Source organism: Stegostoma tigrinum, chromosome 34, assembly GCF_030684315.1.
Source record: "Stegostoma tigrinum isolate sSteTig4 chromosome 34, sSteTig4.hap1, whole genome shotgun sequence".
Classification (NCBI taxonomy): Eukaryota; Metazoa; Chordata; class Chondrichthyes; order Orectolobiformes; family Stegostomatidae; genus Stegostoma; species Stegostoma tigrinum.
Window position 1 is genome coordinate 1,080,065 of NC_081387.1, and position 19,164 is coordinate 1,099,228.

The 19,164-nt window shown below is 64.6% G+C and overlaps 1 protein-coding gene across 1 annotated transcript in view; it reads right to left on the minus strand.

The window, feature by feature from the left end:
- Window positions 1–375: 375 nt before the first annotated feature.
- Window positions 376–19,164, minus strand: part of LOC125446629 (class I histocompatibility antigen, F10 alpha chain-like) — a 28,875-nt gene continuing 10,086 nt past the window's right edge. Inside the window, 8 exon segments of the mRNA XM_059639445.1 lie at window positions 376–1,062; window positions 2,262–2,310; window positions 2,575–2,607; window positions 3,406–3,507; window positions 8,683–8,946; window positions 18,288–18,560; window positions 18,762–18,809; window positions 18,812–19,021. Of these exon segments, the coding sequence (XP_059495428.1) occupies window positions 2,264–2,310; window positions 2,575–2,607; window positions 3,406–3,507; window positions 8,683–8,946; window positions 18,288–18,560; window positions 18,762–18,809; window positions 18,812–19,021 (977 nt within the window). The 3' untranslated portion in view covers window positions 376–1,062; window positions 2,262–2,263.

Consider the following 19,164-nt stretch of genomic DNA (forward strand, 5'->3'; position numbering starts at 1 on the left):
ACAGATGTAAATAGTATCTTACATAAGTACAAAATGCCTCGGGTTTGTTGGGACTGTCAGTAAAATCACATTCCAATGTTTGTTTGTTTTGCTAATGCAAAGATTCGGTAGAACCAGAGAAGGCAACATCCTGGATTCTGCTCAGACTGAAGCCGAGCTGGGCAGAACGCAGTACATTGGAAAAAGAATATACGGAAGAAAACAGTCCACAGCATGCAGGGAAATCGGAGGGATAAAGGCTCGAACTTCAACAAATTAAAAGTTTATTGCAAACTTGTGGAAAGCAGAGACACCGTGATTGGATATCTGGGACTTTTCTTGTTATAGACTGTAACTCTCCTCACCCTAAGATACAACACTGGCACAGACACGGTGTGGAGTCCAAACCCAATTTATTGTTTAAATTTAGGAATCATTTTATTATACATGGAGATATAATGTATAACGAAGCTTCTCCCTTCACCCATCATCAAAAAATAATAAATCCCATCATCTTCCCCTCCTCCCAACCCCCAAATAATCAAACACTTCCCTCTGACCCTGAACAATTACACAAAGCAGGCTCTATCAGCTACAGCCCCCCATCGACTGGGAATGAAGGTCTCAGGACTACCCCTGTCCCCCATCTGGGGGAACAGGCCCACGAAGGGCTGGTTGGATTGAGTGAACATGAACCTCCAGAACCAGGGAATATATTTGACATTGCAGCCAGAACATGAGTGAGCTGGAGCTCAGGTTCATTCTCCCGTCGAGTCCCTTCCCTTCAGCCTAATGATCATGAAAGAGCTTTACCTGTTACAATACAACAATGAAAACAAGCCCCAGATTGAAGTGACTAGATGAAGCTATATCCCAGAGTCAGTACAGAGATCAGTGCAAATCAAAGCTTAAATCAGCAGGTTTGCTAAATAGAGCAAACAAATTTACAATTAAGATTCTCCCACTCTCTTATTCACGTAAACCCCCCACCCCCCACCCCCAAACTCCCCAAATCTTCATCAATTCCTCTTGCCAACTTGTTGACTGAAATCCCAGGAATACGTGTGGGACAATGAGAAGCTGCTGCGGAGGAGATACAAAGGAGATGGTTACAGAGTGAGGCCACGGGGTTAGAGACAGAAAACCCAGCAGAGCCTCCCAGAGACAATAAACTCCATCAGACATCACCCTCACCACCCCCCAAACCAGCAAATCCATCAGACCCTCCATCCCACAGATTTATACAGTGCAGAAATGGCCCGAGTCTGTACTGATAGAACTACCACTAAGAAAGTGTGCGAATCCCAATTTCCTGCACTTGTCCCATATCCTTGGATGTTTGATATTTAAAAGGTTTTAAGTCTTCCAGCCTCCGCTACCTTGCAGTGCGTTCCCGATTCCCACCAACCACTGAGTGAAAATATCTTTTATCCCTCCCAAATCCTTTCTGAATCTCCCGCCCCTTAGTCAAAAACTATGCCTTCTCAGGACTGATCGCTTAACCAAGGGAAACAGCTGCTCTCTATTTACCCTGTCAATGTTCCTCATAATCTTATAGACTTCAATCACATGACCCCTCCCAGTCTTCTCTGCTCGAAAGAAAACAATCCAAGTCTATCTACTCTCTCTATATAGATCAATTTCTCCGTCCCAGGCAACATCTGTGTCCCCTCTAATGCTGTCACTTCCCTCCTGTAGTGAGGTGACTAGGCCTGCACACAATATCCCAGCGGTGTCCCGACCTACGCTCTGTACAGCTCCAACATTACCTCCTTGCAACGACTGATGGAAGGAAGTGTTCCATGTGCCTTCTTAACTATCCTATTCACGTGCTCTGCTGCCTTATCCCAAGATTGTTCTGGCCCAAACTCCAACAGCCCCCTCCCCCAACACTGGCCCAGGCCCAGCAGCCCCCTCCCTCAACACCGGCCCACACCCAGCAGCCCCCTCCCTCTCTGAATCCCAGTCAGACTGGCTCGCAGGGATGGCAGCAGGAAAGCCCAGGGGCATTAAAAGGAGCAGCCAACAGGAGGCCACATCCTGGATGAGATGCTCCAATATCTGCTTCCCCCAACACATCCTGCTCTCCACCGTAACCCACTATCTCCAGGGTCAGCAGGAGGAGGACAGACTTGAAGCTCAGTGGGGAATTGTGTGAGCTGTTGTTTCACACACAGTCAGACAGTGAGTGGGAGAAGCAGACACTGGGCTCGGATTCCACCCTGGGATTGTACAGGAACCTCCCTCTCCCCAGCATCTTCTACTCCCAGAAAGAGTCCTACCTCTAAGCAGTGGCAGAGGAGCTTGAAGAGGCGTCGCCTCTATCAGAAGCTGTTAATGGAAAGAAACATATTTAAAAATTGTTTACCATCAGGGAACACAGACAGGGTCACATGGTGGGAGGCGGGGTCAACATGGACAGAGGAGATATAGAGACAAATAAAGGGGGTTTGACACAGTCTGACACATACAAACACACAGAGACAGCAGAAGTATCAGTCAGAAATGAAGACAGTGTAATAAAGGGCTCAATGCACATACAGAAAGAAGAATGCTGTTTCATTCAATAACAAACAGTGACTGGGGTAAACTTACTTTTTGCTGGATTGTAGCCAGTCTTCTGGCCTGCTGTAAAACAAAGAAAGCTTAGTTACTGACCACACCCCCACAGTCAGGGCAGAGATGTGGGAGGCTGAGACTGTTTACTCCCAGCCAGCCACATCACCCAAAAGTAGTTCTTACTGACAGCTGAGTAGAGGGGTAAGAGGGGGCCAGTGCACAAAACTGCGCCCCCCCCCACCCTGCTTGCCATCCGCCCCCTCCCCCGCAGCCCGAGCCTGTCCGACATCCCCCCATCCTCTCAAGAGTCTGAAATCCTTCTCGATTTCTTCATGCTACCCATGAAATCTCCACTGGCCATTCGCCTCTCAATTACTCTCTCTTATTACTACATTGTCATCATCATTAATCCCCAAGGCTATGCCTCCCTCATGACCATTACTGAGTAGATGTAGCCCCTGGTCTAGATCGAGCAGCCCTGTATACTGTCTCCTATCCTCCACACTCAACTTTCCATCTGTACAATTTGTTCCCCACGCTCCACATGTTTGTGTGAAGAAAGCTCATTTGATTCACAGTTTCTAATCTGTCCTCCTACTCTAACATGACACTCTCACTTTCAAATTTTACTCTCACTATTTAATTATTTCACATCTTTTAAGTTCTCCTGTAACTGAAAGTTCCCAAATATCCAACTTCCCACTCTCCTCCCACTGAACCCTGACGTTAACACTTCTTCATCCGCATTGCCAGCCCATTCCCATTCAATCTTACCCCCTCACTCTCCAACACAACTGCCCTATCTCTCCCCACACCCAGAGTCCGCTCCCACAGTATATACCTGCCCATTCTCACCCAAACTCCTACCTCTCTTTTTGTACCAGATAAGCCCACCGACGGCCGCAAGAATCAGCAAGAGGGCAACGACAACACCAATTATAATCGGGAGCATGGAGCTGGTCTTTAGCTCTGAAAAAAATAAACCGACAAAAAGGTCAGCAATACAAGACAGAACACAGGCGAACAGGGGCACACTGTCCCAGCCCCTGGCTGCTAAAACACCAATTGATTGCTAACTTGACTAAATAGCAAGGGATGCTGGGTACGTAGGCCAAGTAAAACTCTGAAGTCGCAAAACCCACAGACCAGATACACTGCAAACACAGCAGCCAGAGAGGAAGAAGGCAGCTCTGCAGACCCAGAGCAACTACGTACATCTACAAGAGACTCGGGAAGTGTTGTAAAGCTTAAGGAGCCAAATTGGATTGGAGAAAATATGCTTAGTGTTGAAGATTATTGTAACTTTATAATTGATAAAGTTGAGATTGTTTTGCATTGTTACTGGCTTCTGTTCATATTGATTTGACCGCTTCATTACTGTGGGACACCTGGGCAAATTCATTCATAACATTCAGGTCAGAGGTATCTGAGCTGTTTAAGGGGGAATGAGACAATATTTGGCATCCTGGGGTGGTTTTTGTTAAGAAGTGACCATCAGGTCCTCTGAAGTTGTACCTATCAGCCTGATATCCTCACAATTCAGGCAGAGCTGTTATTAACAAGATAAAAATCCGATGTGAAAGCCAGAGTTCAAGTGAGTAACTGAGGATATAGGCAGCTGGCGAGAAATTGACCCATCAGCCAGGAGACCTATTGCCAAAGTGAGGAAAGTATGAGCTGGAAAAGGGTGATGGGGTACAGAGGGTCTCTGAGGAAGGCAGCCTGGAGGGAGATAGATGTTTGTCTCGTCTAGAGAAGCCTTGGGGACATATTGGACTCCGTGAACAAAACAAGGAAGCTTTTATTTTAACCTCCTGTTGTCCCTGTCCCAGAAATGTTTGATGGGAGCTTTATTTTACTTACTTTCAGTTCCAAAGAGTAGAAGAGATTTCCATTTGAATTGTAAACTCTAGTTGTCCCTGACCTGGGAGTGTTCCACGGCGACAGAGCTGACTGGGTATGGTTTTCGGTTTACTTTGAGTTTGAATAAGTAGAGGAAAGTTTACTCTGTATTTCAAGCCCTGTCCCTACCCCAGAAGTGTCTGGTAGGGACAGGGTCAAAGGAACTTTATTTTGAGTTCAACAGAGTTGACAGACCTTGGAGTTCCAAAGGTTGGAGGAAATGTTACTTTACTGTTTAAAAGGAGCAGAGACATTGGCAGCTGTTGGCGGCCCTACCTACTCTACTAACCCGATCAAAATGACTGCTAGGTGTTTTAAACAGTACCTGGCAGACAGTGGGTCAGAAACCCAGGGCCAGGCATGGGAAACTCTACAGTCAGGCAACGAGAAGGGGTTAAAGACCTATCACTGTTTAGAGTTAGAAAGGGTCACTGTGCTCTAGTTCCACACATCCAAGACTTCAGGGAGCTGTACCAAGAATTTAGCTAAAGCCTTATCCCAACGGCAGCCACTTCCCATAACACAGAAGAGAAACCCAGTAAAGGACGCAGCAATAACCTCCTTGCTACAAAATTGGGAAAAATATTCCATTGTCTGATATGGAACGACACTCTCAGACAATACCTTTCTTTTTAAAAATGGCCCAAATGGATAGAATTCTGTAGCAGCCAGAGTGACCCAGGACCATGGGGACCATAGGCCACGGCATATGGCAAGAAACACATAGGAAATAAGGAACAATAGGAAATAAGGAACAATAGGAAATAAGGAACAACAGGGACCAGGATAACCACAGCAACAGCGTGGCATGTAGCCTTGGGGATTACTGCAGCTGACCAGCTGGGATTAAGGTCGCTATGGGGTGATTAGAAATCATTCGTGACGAATTGGAAAAGTTAATACCTGTAGTTAAACCGCAGGGCACCAGAATACAGGAAAGCCTAACTCACGTGGGACAGTTCCAGTCACAATTCAAAGGAGCCTATTTTAGTGAGAAGTGGACCATTGGGGACCAGAAGGCCAGCCTCAGCATACACTGACAAGTTGGAACAGTGTCGGGAGCTTCAAGCAGCTGTAAAGTTTTCCCAGCCTGCATCGCACAGCAAGGTCGCAATATGGAGCAAAGTGCCAGGGGAACAAATACAATCTCCAGTGAACCAGCTCCGAGCCCAGAATGACAGTGTGTGCCTTTGGGGTCCTACCTCTGCAGGAAACAAGAGACCCCACACTGACACATCCACATGCAATCTGCCTTCACCCCACTGATCGGGGACCCTTCTATATCTCCCAGGTTAACGGAGCTTTCAACTGCCCCATCCCCGACCCACAGTCCATGAATGCTGTGACCACCCAGTGTCACACAGGTACACAACACCCATCGCGGCCATCCAGCTGGTGGATGTCACCAAAAAGGTGACACTGTTTACTTCCTCTGCAGACCCAAACACTGGTATGTTATTTGGATGAACCAAGCCTGTACTGACTGTTAGTTATATACAGGCTGGATGCAGTCCATCCCCCGAGGACCAGCAACCGGGGAGGGGGAGCCCTGGATGAGATGAAGGTGCCGTAGGGCAGGATAATGCCCAATAGTTGCTCCCACATAAATACAGTGTCACCTTTTTGGTGACATCCACCAGCTGGATGGCTGCCATGGGTGTTGTGTACGTGTGAGACACTGGGTGGTCTCCCCGACCCTTAGTGTTCACTAACTGCACTCCCTGATCTCTGCCCTCACTGTCTTATTCCCTCGATAAAACTCCCCCCACTGCCATGCCCATCGAACACACTCCATACCCCGACCACAAAACCTGTCTGGTGCCCAAATCGTCTTCTCTCACACTCACAAACTCCTCCACTCTCTCTCATACACTCAATCTCTCACTTCACCCCCTCTCTCTCATTCAACTTCACAATCTCATTTCTACCATGAAACACTCTCGTTTTCTCCTTTCCTCTCTGTGCTTCCCTCCCTTTCACTCATGCTCTCACTCAGCCTGCCTCTCTCCCACTCTCTCCCTCGTACGTCTCTCTGGGCCAGCCTGTCTCGGCCTGCCTGCTTCCTGAGCTGTCATTCTGTCTTGCTCACTCTCTCAGCTTGTCTGTTTCTCTGTCTACCTCACTCTCCCAGTCCGTCTGTCCCCACCGCTCGCCCGGCCTGCCCGCCCCAGTCCGTCTGTCCCCACCGCTCGCCCGGCCTGCCCGCCCCAGTCCGTCTGTCCCCCTCGCTCGCCCGGCCTGCCCGCCCCAGTCCGTCTGTCCCCCTCGCTCGCCCGGCCTGCCCGCCCCAGTCCGTCTGTCCCCCTCGCTCGCCCGGCCTGCCCGCCCACTCATGAATACCGACAACAAAGGGGAACATCCCAACAGCTTTGCCCAGAGACTCTGGATCCAATTTGTCTGGGATTTCAGGGAACTGACCCACACCTCTCTTACCACCAAACAATAGAAAAAAAACTGGGTGTGCACCCTTATCTCCCCGCCTCAGAAAGAGGGAGGGACGCACGTCTAGGATTTGACCTCCTCGGACACTCCTGTAATACGGCTTGGGTCCTCTGCAAATTAATCACTATATGGGAAACGGAGTTAAGGGCGCAGTAATCATCCAGAAAATCAGTTTGCATAAGCAGGGTCCGGACTTGGAGGAATGGAAGAAGGAATACACTAAGGAATACCACACAGACTCCCCCTCCACAGGGCTTCCCTGCTCCTAGAAAAAAGGGAACTCCCAAAAACAAACTTTAAGCCGAATATGTGGTATAACTGAGGCCGAACTGGCCATTTCATTTGGGACTGCCAGGCGTCTAGGATTCCAACCTGGCCCTGGGAAATTCGGAAAAAGGGGCTGACGCCCAGAGTACCACGCTGGCAGCAACAGATGGAGCGAAAACAGGCCTTGACTTATACATGGAGGATGATTGGGGCAACCCCATAATTCCTTTAAAGGTCCTGAGTGCACAAGCTGGCCTACGGGGCACATTTATTCTATTGGCCTTTTCTGGTTTTCTTAACAAATGGGGTGAGGACAGAAACGGGGTGATATTTGGACCATTTGTCAAGTTTAAAATATTACACAGAACACTGTCAGATACCAGACAAAGATATTTTCAGAAATTACTCTTGTTCTCTTTTTAAGAAGCACACCAGAGCGGCGACTGCAAGACAGCAATGTGACTCTTACAGAGTGTTTACTGTGCATGATGTAAAAATGTAACACGAGCACAAGGGAAACTGATGTATCCAGGATACCTGCGCCGTGACCCACCATGGAGTGTGTCAATGGGACTTTCTGCATCCACCCTGGGAAGTCAGTGATATATGGGTGGAACCATCAGCTCGTGGTGTACAGGAAGCCCAAGGGGAATTGCACACCAATGTGGGCTTCTCAGAGAATGGGTGCAGGTCAGTAGGATGCTGACTACATGGATTATGTAACTAATCCCAGCCATAATGGATGTATCGGGGATACAGTTATCGGAGTGATGTCCTTCCCCATTGAAAACAAACATTCTGTTCCCACCTGGCAAAGGGATGAGGGGCAGGGAAATAAGGGGAAAAACACAGAGCAGCACTCACCCTGATATACCTCAGAACGCTGAATATTGACATTGCAGGCCGGGAAAGACGGATATCCCATCGGATCAGTATGGGCTCCATAAATAATATGCGCACACACACAGCAGCTACATGATAGTGATAACCCTGAGATACCAGTCTATTTTCACTTCTGTTTGTTCGAGTTACTGAACTTTGTCCATGTTGGGTACATAGGCCAAGTAAAACACCGAAATCAGAAAACCTGCAGAACAGATACACTGCAAACACAGCAGCCTGGTGCTAATGATATGAGCATCATATAAAAGGCAGCAGTGTTCCTGAGTAGACATTTCTATAGTCACCCAGCATTCCCTACACCTACCAGTCTTACCTGTCATCCTAACAGGAACATATTGTCCTGGCACCGGGGAGGCAACGCACCATTCTCATGTCTTGCTGTTGGCTGCAGAAATGTCTGTCTGTGCCTCTGGACAGACGGTCCCCGATCACAATCATTCACTTGGAGCCTGACATACCCCTCGTGACAGTAGAGACAGTCCCAGTACCAGAAACACGGCGATGCTATACCGAGAGACTGTGAACCCCTACATTTTCCAAACCACCGTTCGGGTTCGGGATCGGGGATCGGGGATCGGGACCGCCTGCTGGAAACACACCGTATCTTCACACTTTGAGGGAGATCCTTACCATAAAACACAACCAGCTTCTGCCCCAATCCGTTGTGATCCACCTCACAGGAGTACTTGGCCTGGGAATTCGGGTCAAACTCCATCCATCTGTGGATCTGGTAGGATCCATCGTGATTGGGTCGGACTCCAGTGGATTCTGTCTCATCGACCTTCACACCGTCTCGGAACAGGTTTACTTCAATGGACTGAGGGTAGAACCCAGTGGCGACACAGGAGAGCTGTTTATTATCCCTCACAGAGGTAAACGTCACGGAGGGTTTCACTGCGAGAGAGTGAGGGAGGTTAGATGGGGAGGGGAGACAGAGACTACACACAGCGACTCTCACCCTCAGCCCCAGCCTCTCCTATCACCCACCAAAACACTCCCAGCAACGCCCAACCTCAGTCTCTCCTCCCCAACTCACTGTCTCAGCCCAACAACCACCCCACCCACAGCGTTCACAGCTTGCACTCCCGGACCCCTACCCTCAGTGTCTCACTCTAACACGCCCCCGACCCTCGGTGTGCACTAACTGCACTCCCCGACCTCTGTCCTCACTGTCTCATTCCCTCGAAAAAACTCCCCCCACACTCCATACCCCGACCACAAAACCTGTCCGTGCCCCAATCGTCTTCTCTCACACTCACAAACTCCTCCACACGTTCTCTCACACTCTCCTTTTCTCCTTTCCTCCTCGGTGCTTCCCTCCCTCTCACTCTCGCTCCCTCGACCTGTCCGTCCCTGTCCGCCTGTCCCTCGTGCGCGCTCACTCTGCTTGTCCCTGTCCATCCCACTCGCTCGCTCCACCCGTCAGTCCATCTGTCCCTCTCCCCTCCCTCACTTGCTCCACTTTTCTCTACCTGCCAGTCCGTCCGTCCGTCCCCATCACCGCTCCCCCGTCCCGGCCCGGCCCGTCCGTCCGTCCGTCCCCATCACCGCTCCCCCGTCCCGGCCCGGCCCGTCCGTCCGTCCGTCCCCATCACCGCTCCCCCGTCCCGGCCCGGCCCGTCCGTCCGTCCGTCCCCGTCACCGCTCCCCCGTCCCGGCCCGGCCCGTCCGTCCGTCCCCGTCACCGCTCCCCCGTCCCGGCCCGGCCCGTCCGTCCGTCCCCGTCACCGCTCCCCCGTCCCGGCCCGGCCCGTCCGTCCGTCCCCGGCCCGGCCCGTCCGTCCCCGTCACCGCTCCCCCGTCCCGTCCCGGCCTGTCCGTCCGTCCGTCCGTCCCCATCACCGCTCCCCCGTCCCGTCCCGGCCTGTCCGTCCGTCCGTCCCCGTCACTGCTCCCCCGGCCCGTCCGTCCGTCCCCGTCACCGCTCCCCCGTCCCGGCCCGGCCCATCCGTCCGTCACCGTCACCGCTCCCCCGGCCCGGCCTGGCCCGTCCGTCCGTCCCCGTCACCGCTCCCCCTTCCCGGCCTGGCCTAGCCCGGCCCGTCCGTCCGTCCCCGTCACCGCTCCCCCGGCCCGGCCCGGCCCGTCCGTCCGTCCCCGTCACCGCTCCCCCGTCCCGGCCCGGCCTGGCCCGTCCGTCCGTCCCCGTCACCGCTCCCCCGTCCTGGCCCGGCCCGGCCCGTCCGTCCGTCCCCGTCACCGCTCCCCCGTCCCGTCCCGGCCCGGCCTGGCCCGTCCGTCCGTCCCCGTCACCGCTCCCCCGTCCCGGCCCGGCCTGGCCCGTCCGTCCGTCCCCGTCACCGCTCCCCCGTCCCGGCCCGGCCTGTCCGTCCGTCCCCCTCACCGCTCCCCCGGCCCGGCCCGTCCGTCCGTCCCCGTCACCGCTCCCCCGTCCCATCCCGGCCCGTCCGTCCACCTCACCACTCCCCCGGCCCGGCCCGGCCCGTCCGTCCGTCCCCGTCACCGCTCCCCCGTCCCGGCCCGGCCCGTCCTTCCGTCCCCGTCCCGGCCCGGCCCGTCCGTCCCCTTCACCGCTCCCCCGTCCCGGCCTGTCCGTCCGTCCGTCCCCGTCACCGCTCCCCCGGCCCGTCCGTCCGTCCCCGTCACCGCTCCCCCGTCCCGGCCCGGCCCATCCGTCCGTCCGTCCCCGTCACCGCTCCCCCGTCCCGGCCCGGCCCGTCCGTCCGTCCCCGTCACCGCTCCCCCGTCCCGGCCCGGCCCGTCCGTCCGTCCCCGTCACCGCTCCCCCGTCCCGGCCCGGCCCGTCCGTCCGTCCCCGTCACCGCTCCCCCGGCCCGGCCCGGCCCGTCCGTCCGTCCCCGTCACCGCTCCCCCGTCCCGGCCCGGCCCGTCCTTCCGTCCCCGTCCCGGCCCGGCCCGTCCGTCCCCTTCACCGCTCCCCCGTCCCGGCCCGGCCCATCCGTCCGTCCCCCTCACCGCTCCCCCGGCCCGGCCCGGCCCGTCCGTCCGTCCCCGTCACCGCTCCCCCGTCCCGGCCCGGCCCGTCCTTCCGTCCCCAACACCGCTCCCCCGTCCCGGCCCGGCCCATCCGTCCGTCACCGTCACCGCTCCCCCGTCCCGGCCCGGCCCATCCGTCCGTCACCGTCACCGCTCCCCCGTCCCGGCCCATCCGTCCGTCACCGTCACCGCTCCCCCGTCCCGGCCCATCCGTCCGTCACCGTCACCGCTCCCCCGTCCCGGCCCGGCCCGTACGTCCGTCCCCATCACCGCTCCCCCGTCCCGGCCCGGCCTGGCCCGTCCGTCCGTCCCCCTCACCGCTCCCCCGTCCCGTCCGTCCCCGTCACCGCTCCCCCGTCCCGTCCCGGCCCGGCCCGGCCCATCCTTCCGTCCCCGTCACCGCTCCCCCTTCCCGGCCTGGCCCGGCCCGTCCGTCCGTCCCCGTCACCGCTCCCCCGTCCCATCCCGGCCCGTCCGTCCGTCCCCGTCACCGCTCCCCCGTCCCATCCCGGCCCGTCCGTCCCCGTCACCGCTCCCCCGTCCCGGCCTGTCCGTCCGTCCGTCCCCGTCACTGCTCCCCCGGCCCGTCCGTCCGTCCCCGTCACCGCTCCCCCTTCCCGGCCTGGCCCGGCCCGGCCCATCCGTCCGTCCCCCTCACCGCTCCCCCGTCCCATCCCGGCCCGTCCGTCCGTCCCCGTCACCGCTCCCCCGTCCCGTCCCGGCCCGGCCCGGCCCGGCCCATCCGTCCGTCCCCCTCACCGCTCCCCCGTCCCATCCCGGCCCGTCCGTCCCCGTCACCGCTCCCCCTTCCCGGCCTAGCCCGGCCTGGCCCGTCCGTCCGTCCCCGGCACCGCTCCCCCGTCCCGGCCAGGCCCATCCGTCCGTCCCCGTCACCGCTCCCCCTTCCCGGCCCGGCCCATCCGTCCGTCCCCCTCACCGCTCCCCCGTCCCATCCCGGCCCGTCCGTCCGTCCCCGTCACCGCTCCCCCGTCCCATCCCGGCCCGTCCGTCCCCGTCACCGCTCCCCCGTCCCGTGCCGGCCCGTCCGTCCGTCCCCGTCACCGCTCCCCCGTCCCGTCCCATCCCGGCCCGTCCGTCCGTCCCCGTCACCGCTCCCCCTTCCCGGCCCGTCCGTCCGTCCCCGTCACCGCTCCCCCTTCCCGGCCCGGCCCATCCGTCCGTCCCCCTCACCGCTCCCCCGTCCCATCCCGGCCCGTCCGTCCGTCCCCGTCACCGCTCCCCCGTCCCATCCCGGCCCGTCCGTCCCCGTCACCGCTCCCCCGTCCCGTGCCGGCCCGTCCGTCCGTCCCCGTCACCGCTCCCCCGTCCCATCCCGGCCCGTCCGTCCCCGTCACCGCTCCCCCGTCCCGTGCCGGCCCGTCCGTCCGTCCCCGTCACCGCTCCCCCTTCCCGGCCCGTCCGTCCGTCCCCGTCACCGCTCCCCCTTCCCGGCCTGGCCCAGCCCGGCCCGTCCGTCCGTCCCCGTCACCGCTCCCCCGTCCCGGCCCGGCCCATCCGTCCGTCCCCGTCACCGCTCCCCCGTCCCGGCCCGGCCCGGCCCGTCCGTCCGTCCCCGTCACCGCTCCCCCGTCCCGGCCCGTCCGTCCGTCCCCGTCACCGCTCCCCCGTCCCGGCCCGGCCCGGCCCGTCCGTCCGTCCCCGTCACCGCTCCCCCGTCCCGGCCCGTCCGTCCGTCCCCGTCACCGCTCCCCCGTCCCGGCCCGGCCCGGCCCGTCCGTCCGTCCCCGTCACCGCTCCCCCGTCCCGGCCCGGCCCGTCCGTCCGTCCGTCCCCGTCACCGCTCCCCCGTCCCGGCCCGGCCCGTCCGTCCGTCCCCGTCACCGCTCCCCCGTCCCGGCCCGGCCCGGTCCGTCCGTCCGTCCCCGTCACCGCTCCCCCGTCCCGGCCCGTCCGTCCGTCCCCGGCACCGCTCCCCCGTCCCGGCCCGGCCCGTCCGTCCGTCCCCGTAACCGCTCCCCCGTCCCGGCCCGTCCCGGCCCGTCCGTCCGTCCCCGTCACCGCTCCCCCTTCCCGGCCCGTCCGTCCGTCCCCGTCACCGCTCCCCCTTCCCGGCCTGGCCCAGCCCGGCCCGTCCGTCCGTCCCCGTCACCGCTCCCCCGTCCCGGCCCGGCCCATCCGTCCGTCCCCGTCACCGCTCCCCCGTCCCGGCCCGGCCCGGCCCGTCCGTCCGTCCCCGTCACCGCTCCCCCGTCCCGGCCCGTCCGTCCGTCCCCGTCACCGCTCCCCCGTCCCGGCCCGTCCGTCCGTCCCCGTCACCGCTCCCCCGTCCCGGCCCGTCCGTCCGTCCCCGTCACCGCTCCCCCGTCCCGGCCCGTCCGTCCGTCCCCGTCACCGCTCCCCCGTCCCGGCCCGGCCTGGCCCGTCCGTCCGTCCCCGTCACCGCTCCCCCGTCCCGGCCCGGCCTGGCCCGTCCGTCCGTCCCCATCACCGCTCCCCCTTCCCGGCCCGGCCTGGCCCGTCCGTCCGTCCCCGTCACCGCTCCCCCTTCCCGGCCTGGCCCGGCCCGGCCCATCCGTCCGTCCCCGTCATCGCTCCCCCGTCCCATCCCGGCCCGTCCGTCCCCGTCACCGCTCCCCCGTCCCATCCCGGCCCATCCGTCCGTCCCCGTCACCTCTCCCCCGTCCCATCCCGGCCTGGCCCGTCCGTCCGTCCCCGTCACCGCTCCCCCGTCCCGGCCCGTCCGTCCGTCCCCGTCCCCGCTCCCCCATCCCGGCCCGGCCTGGCCCGTCCGTCCCCGTCACCGCTCCCCGTCCCATCCCGGCCCGTCCGTCCCCGTCACCGCTCCCCCGTCCCATCCCGTCCGTCCGTCCCCGTCACCGCTCCCCCTTCCCGGCCTGGCCCGGCCTGGCCCGTCCGTCCGTCCCCGTCACCGCTCCCCCGTCCCGTCCCGGCCCGTCCGTCCGTCCCCGTCACCGCTCCCCCGTCCCGGCCCGTCCGTCCGTCCCCGTCACCGCTCCCCCGTCCCGGCCCGGCCCGGCCCGTCCGTCCGTCCCCGTCACCGCTCCCCCGTCCCGGCCCGTCCGTCCGTCCCCGTCACCGCTCCCCCGTCCCGGCCCGTCCGTCCGTCCCCGTCACCGCTCCCCCGTCCCGGCCCGGCCCGGCCCGTCCGTCCGTCCCCGTCACCGCTCCCCCGTCCCGGCCCGTCCGTCCGTCCCCGTCACCGCTCCCCCGTCCCGGCCCGGCCCGGCCGTCCGTCCCCGTCACCGCTCCCCCGTCCCGGCCCGTCCGTCCGTCCCCGTCACCGCTCCCCCGTCCCATCCCGGCCCGTCCGTCCCCGTCACCGCTCCTCCGTCCCGGCCCGGCCTGGCCCGTCCCCGTCACCGCTCCCCCGTCCCGGCCCGGCCCGGCCCGTCCGTCCGTCCCCGTCACCGCTCCCCCGGCCCGGCCCGTCCGTCCGTCCCCGTCACCGCTCCCCCGTCCCGGCCCGGCCTGGCCCGTCCCCGTCACCGCTCCCCCGTCCCGGCCCGGCCCGGCCCGTCCGTCCGTCCCCGTCACCGCTCCCCCGTCCTGGCCCGGCCCGGCCCGTCCGTCCGTCCGTCCGTCCCCAACACCGCTCCCCCGTCCCGGCCCGGCCCGTCCGTCCGTCCCCCTCACCGCTCCCCAGGCCCGGCCCGTCCGTCCGTCCCCGTCACCGCTCCCCCGTCCCATCCCGGCCCGTCCGTCCCCGTCACCGCTCCTCCGTCCCGGCCCGGCCTGGCCCGTCCCCGTCACCGCTCCCCCGTCCCGGCCCGGCCTGGCCCGTCCGTCCGTCCCCGTCACCGCTCCCCCGTCCCATCCCGGCCCGTCCGTCCCCGTCACCGCTCCTCCGTCCCGGCCCGGCCTGGCCCGTCCGTCCGTCCCCGTCACCGCTCCCCCGTCCCGGCCCGTCCGTCCGTCCCCGTCACCGCTCCCCCGTCCCGGCCCGTCCGTCCGTCCCCGTCACCGCTCCCCCGTCCCGGCCCGTCCGTCCGTCCCCGTCACCGCTCCCCCGTCCCGGCCCGGCCTGGCCCGTCCCCGTCACCGCTCCCCCGTCCCGGCCCGGCCCGGCCCGTCCGTCCGTCCCCGTCACCGCTCCCCCGGCCCGGCCCGGCCCGTCCGTCCGTCCCCGTCACCGCTCCCCCGTCCCGGACCGGCCTGGCCCGTCCCCGTCACCGCTCCCCCTTCCCGGCCCGGCCCGTCCGTCCGTCCCCGTCACCGCTCCCCCTTCCCGGCCCGGCCCGTCCGTCCGTCCCCGTCACCGCTCCCCCTTCCCGGCCCGGCCCGTCCGTCCGTCCCCGTCACCGCTCCCCCTTCCCGGCCCGGCCCGTCCGTCCGTCCCCATCACCGCTCCCCCGTCCCGGCCCGGCCTGGCCCATCCGTCCGTCCCCGTCACCGCTCCCCCGTCCCATCCCGGCCCGTCCGTCCCCGTCACCGCTCCCCCTTCCCGGCCTGGCCCGGCCTGGCCCGTCCGTCTGTCCCCGTCACCGCTCCCCAGGCCGGGCCCGTCCGTCCGTCCCCGTCACCGCTCCCCCGTCCCGGCCCGTCCGTCCGTCCCCGTCACCGCTCCCCCGTCCCAGCCCGTCCGTCCGTCCCCAACACCACTCCCCCGGCCGGAACCGTCCGTCCGTCGCCGTCACCGCTCCCCCGTCCCGGCCCGGCCCGGCCCGTCCGTCCGTCGCCCTCACCGCTCCCCCGTCCCGGCCCGGCCTGGCCCGGCCCGTCCCCGTCACCGCTCCCCCGTCCCGGCCCGGCCTGGCCCGTCCGTCCGTCCCCGTCACCGCTCCCCCGTCCTGGCCCGGCCCGGCCCGTCCGTCCGTCCGTCCGTCCCCAACACCGCTCCCCCGTCCCGGCCCGGCCCATCCGTCCGTCCCCGTCACCACTCCCCCTTCCCGGCCCGGCCTGGCCCATCCGTCCGTCCCCGTCACCGCTCCCCCGTCCCGGCCCGGCCTGGCCCGTCCGTCCGTCCCCGTCACCGCTCCCCCGTCCTGGCCCGGCCCGGCCCGTCCGTCCGTCCGTCCGTCCCCAACACCGCTCCCCCGTCCCGGCCCGGCCCATCCGTCCGTCCCCGTCACCACTCCCCCTTCCCGGCCCGGCCTGGCCCATCCGTCCGTCCCCGTCACCGCTCCCCCGTCCCATCCCGGCCTGTCCGTCCGTCCCCGTCACCGCTCCCCCGTCCCATCCCGGCCCGTCCGTCCCCGTCACCGCTCCCCCGTCCCATCCCGGCCCGTCCGTCCCCGTCACCGCTCCCCCTTCCCGGCCTGGCCCGTCCGTCCGTCCCCGTCACCGCTCCCCCTTCCCGGCCTGGCCCGGCCTGGCCCGTCCGTCCGTCCCCGTCACCGCTCCCCCGTCCCGGCCCGTCCGTCCGTCCCCGTCACCGCTCCCCCGTCCCGGCCCGTCCGTCCGTCCCCGTCACCGCTCCCCCGTCCCGTCCCGTCCCGGCCCGTCCGTCCGTCCCCGTCACCGCTCCCCCGTCCCAGCCCGTCCGTCCGTCCCCAACACCGCTCCCCCGTCCCGGCCCGGCCTGGCCCGTCCCCGTCACCGCTCCCCCGTCCCGGCCCGGCCCATCCGTCCGTCACCGTCACCGCTCCCCCGTCCCGTCCCGGCCCGTCCGTCCGTCCCCCTCACCGCTCCCCCGTCCCGGCCCGTCCGTCCGTCCCCGTCACCGCTCCCCCGTCCCGGCCAGGCCCGTCCGTCCGTCCCCGTCACCGCTCCCCCGTCCCGGCCCGGCCTGGCCCGTCCCCGTCACCGCTCCCCCGTCCCGGCCCGGCCTGGCCCGTCCGTCCGTCCCCGTCACCGCTCCCCCGTCCTGGCCCGGCCCGGCCCGTCCGTCCGTCCGTCCGTCCCCAACACCGCTCCCCCGTCCCGGCCCGGCCCATCCGTCCGTCACCGTCACCGCTCCCCCGTCCCGGCCCGGCCCGTCCGTCCGTCCCCCTCACCGCTCCCCCGGCCCGGCCCGTCCGTCCGTCCCCGTCACCGCTCCCCCGTCCCGGCCCGGCCCGGCCCGGCCCGTCCGTCCGTCCCCGTCACCGCTCCCCCGTCCCGGCCCGTCCGTCCGTCCCCGTCACCGCTCCCCCGTCCCGGCCCGGCCCGGCCCGTCCGTCCGTCCCCGTCACCGCTCCCCCGTCCCGGCCCGGCCCGGCCCGTCCGTCCGTCCCCGTCACCGCTCCCCCGTCCCGGCCCGGCCCGGCCCGTCCGTCCGTCCCCGTCACCGCTCCCCCGGCCCGGCCCGGCCCGTCCGTCCGATCCCGTCACCGCTCCCCCGTCCTGGCCCGGCCCGGCCCGTCCGTCCGTCCGTCCGTCCCCAACACAGCTCCCCCGTCCCGGCCCGGCCCGTCCGTCCGTCCCCGTCACCGCTCCCCCGTCCCGGCCCGGCCTGGCCCGTCCGTCCGTCCCCGTCACCGCTCCCCCGTCCCGGCCTGGCCCGGCCCGTCCGTCCGTCCCCGTCACCGCTCCCCCGTCCCATCCCGGCCCGTCCGTCCCCGTCACCGCTCCTCCGTCCCGGCCCGGCCTGGCCCGTCCGTCCGTCCCCGTCACCGCTCCCCCGTCCCGGCCTGGCCCGGCCCGTCCGTCCGTCCCCGTCACCGCTCCCCCGTCCCATCCCGGCCCGTCCGTCCCCGTCACCGCTCCTCCGTCCCGGCCCGGCCTGGCCCGTCCGTCCGTCCCCGTCACCGCTCCCCCGTCCTGGCCCGGCCCGGCCCGTCCGTCCGTCCGTCCGTCCCCAACACCGCTCCCCCGGCCCGGCCCGGCCCATCCGTCCGTCACCGTCACCGCTCCCCCGTCCCGGCCAGGCCCGTCCGTCCGTCCCCGTCACCGCTCCCCCGTCCCGGCCCGTCCGTCCGTCCCCGTCACCGCTCCCCCGTCCCGGCCCGGCCCGGCCCGTCCGTCCGTCCCCGTCACCGCTCCCCCGTCCCGGCCCGGCCCGGCCCGTCCGTCCGTCCCCGTCACTGCTCCCCCGTCCCGGCCCGTCCGTCCGTCCCCGTCACCGCTCCCCCGTCCCGGCCCGGCCCGGCCCGTCCGTCCGTCCCCGTCACTGCTCTCCCGTCCCGGCCCGTCCGTCCGTCCCCGTCACCGCTCCCCCGTCCCATCCCGGCCCGTCCGTCCCCGTCACCGCTCCTCCGTCCCGTCCCGGCCCTGCCTGGCCCGTCCCCGTCACCGCTCCCCCGTCCCGGCCCGGCCTGGCCCGTCCCCGTCACCGCTCCCCCGTCCCGGCCCGGCCTGGCCCGTCCGTCCGTCCCCCTCTCTGCTCCCCCTGTCCCCGCTGTCCCCCACACAGTGTCCCCCCCCTGTCTCACACTGACCTGGTCTCAGTTCTGTCTCTCCGTGTCTGAGGTATCTCTTCAGCCACTCGATACACGTTCCCTCCAGGTAACCCTTTTTCCGCTGGTTTAGTCCCTGATCCTGCTCCCACTTGTTCTTGGTGATCTGCCCCGCAGTGACCGGGGTGGCCCACACCATCCTGTCCTTGTCGAAGCTGATGAAGTCCTTGTAGTCCCAGCCGAACTGATAAAACCCCGCGGTGCTGCCGCCGTCCCGGAGCTCACAGCCGTACACCAGCTGCCACGAGTGGATCCCTGTGGGTCACAGAGAGAGACAGCCAATCACAGGGAGGGATCGCACGGGGCGGCCAATCACAGGGAGGGATCGCACGGGGCGGCCAATGACAGGGAGGGATCGCACGAGGCGGCCAATGACAGGGAGGGATCGCACGGGGGCGGCCAATGACAGCCCCGCCCCGGCCCGGGCCCGATCCCCGCGGATCCCCTCTCACTTACCCCCGGTCTGGTTGGTCCGTTCGCTCAGGATCTGGATCGCGGTCTTTCCCCCGACTCCCAGCCCCGCAGGTTCTGTGTCTCTCTGTCCCAATAATCCGGCCCCTCACGCTCCGCCATCCAGCGCTGCCGGGGGATGTCCCTCCGGATCTCGCTGTCGTAGTAATCAATCGGTTTCTCATCCACGTACCCGACCGCCACAAACTCCGGGACTCCCGGCAGGGGGGTGGTCCAGGTGTGAACATACCGGAGACTGTGAGACCCTGAAACACAGAGACAGAGAGATCAGGGGGCGATCCCGCCGGGAGACACCCCCCACAGCCCGGTCTCACCCCCCCCCCCCACACAGCCCGGTCTCACACCCCCCCCCACAGCCCGGTCTCACCCCCCCCCCCACAGCCCGGTC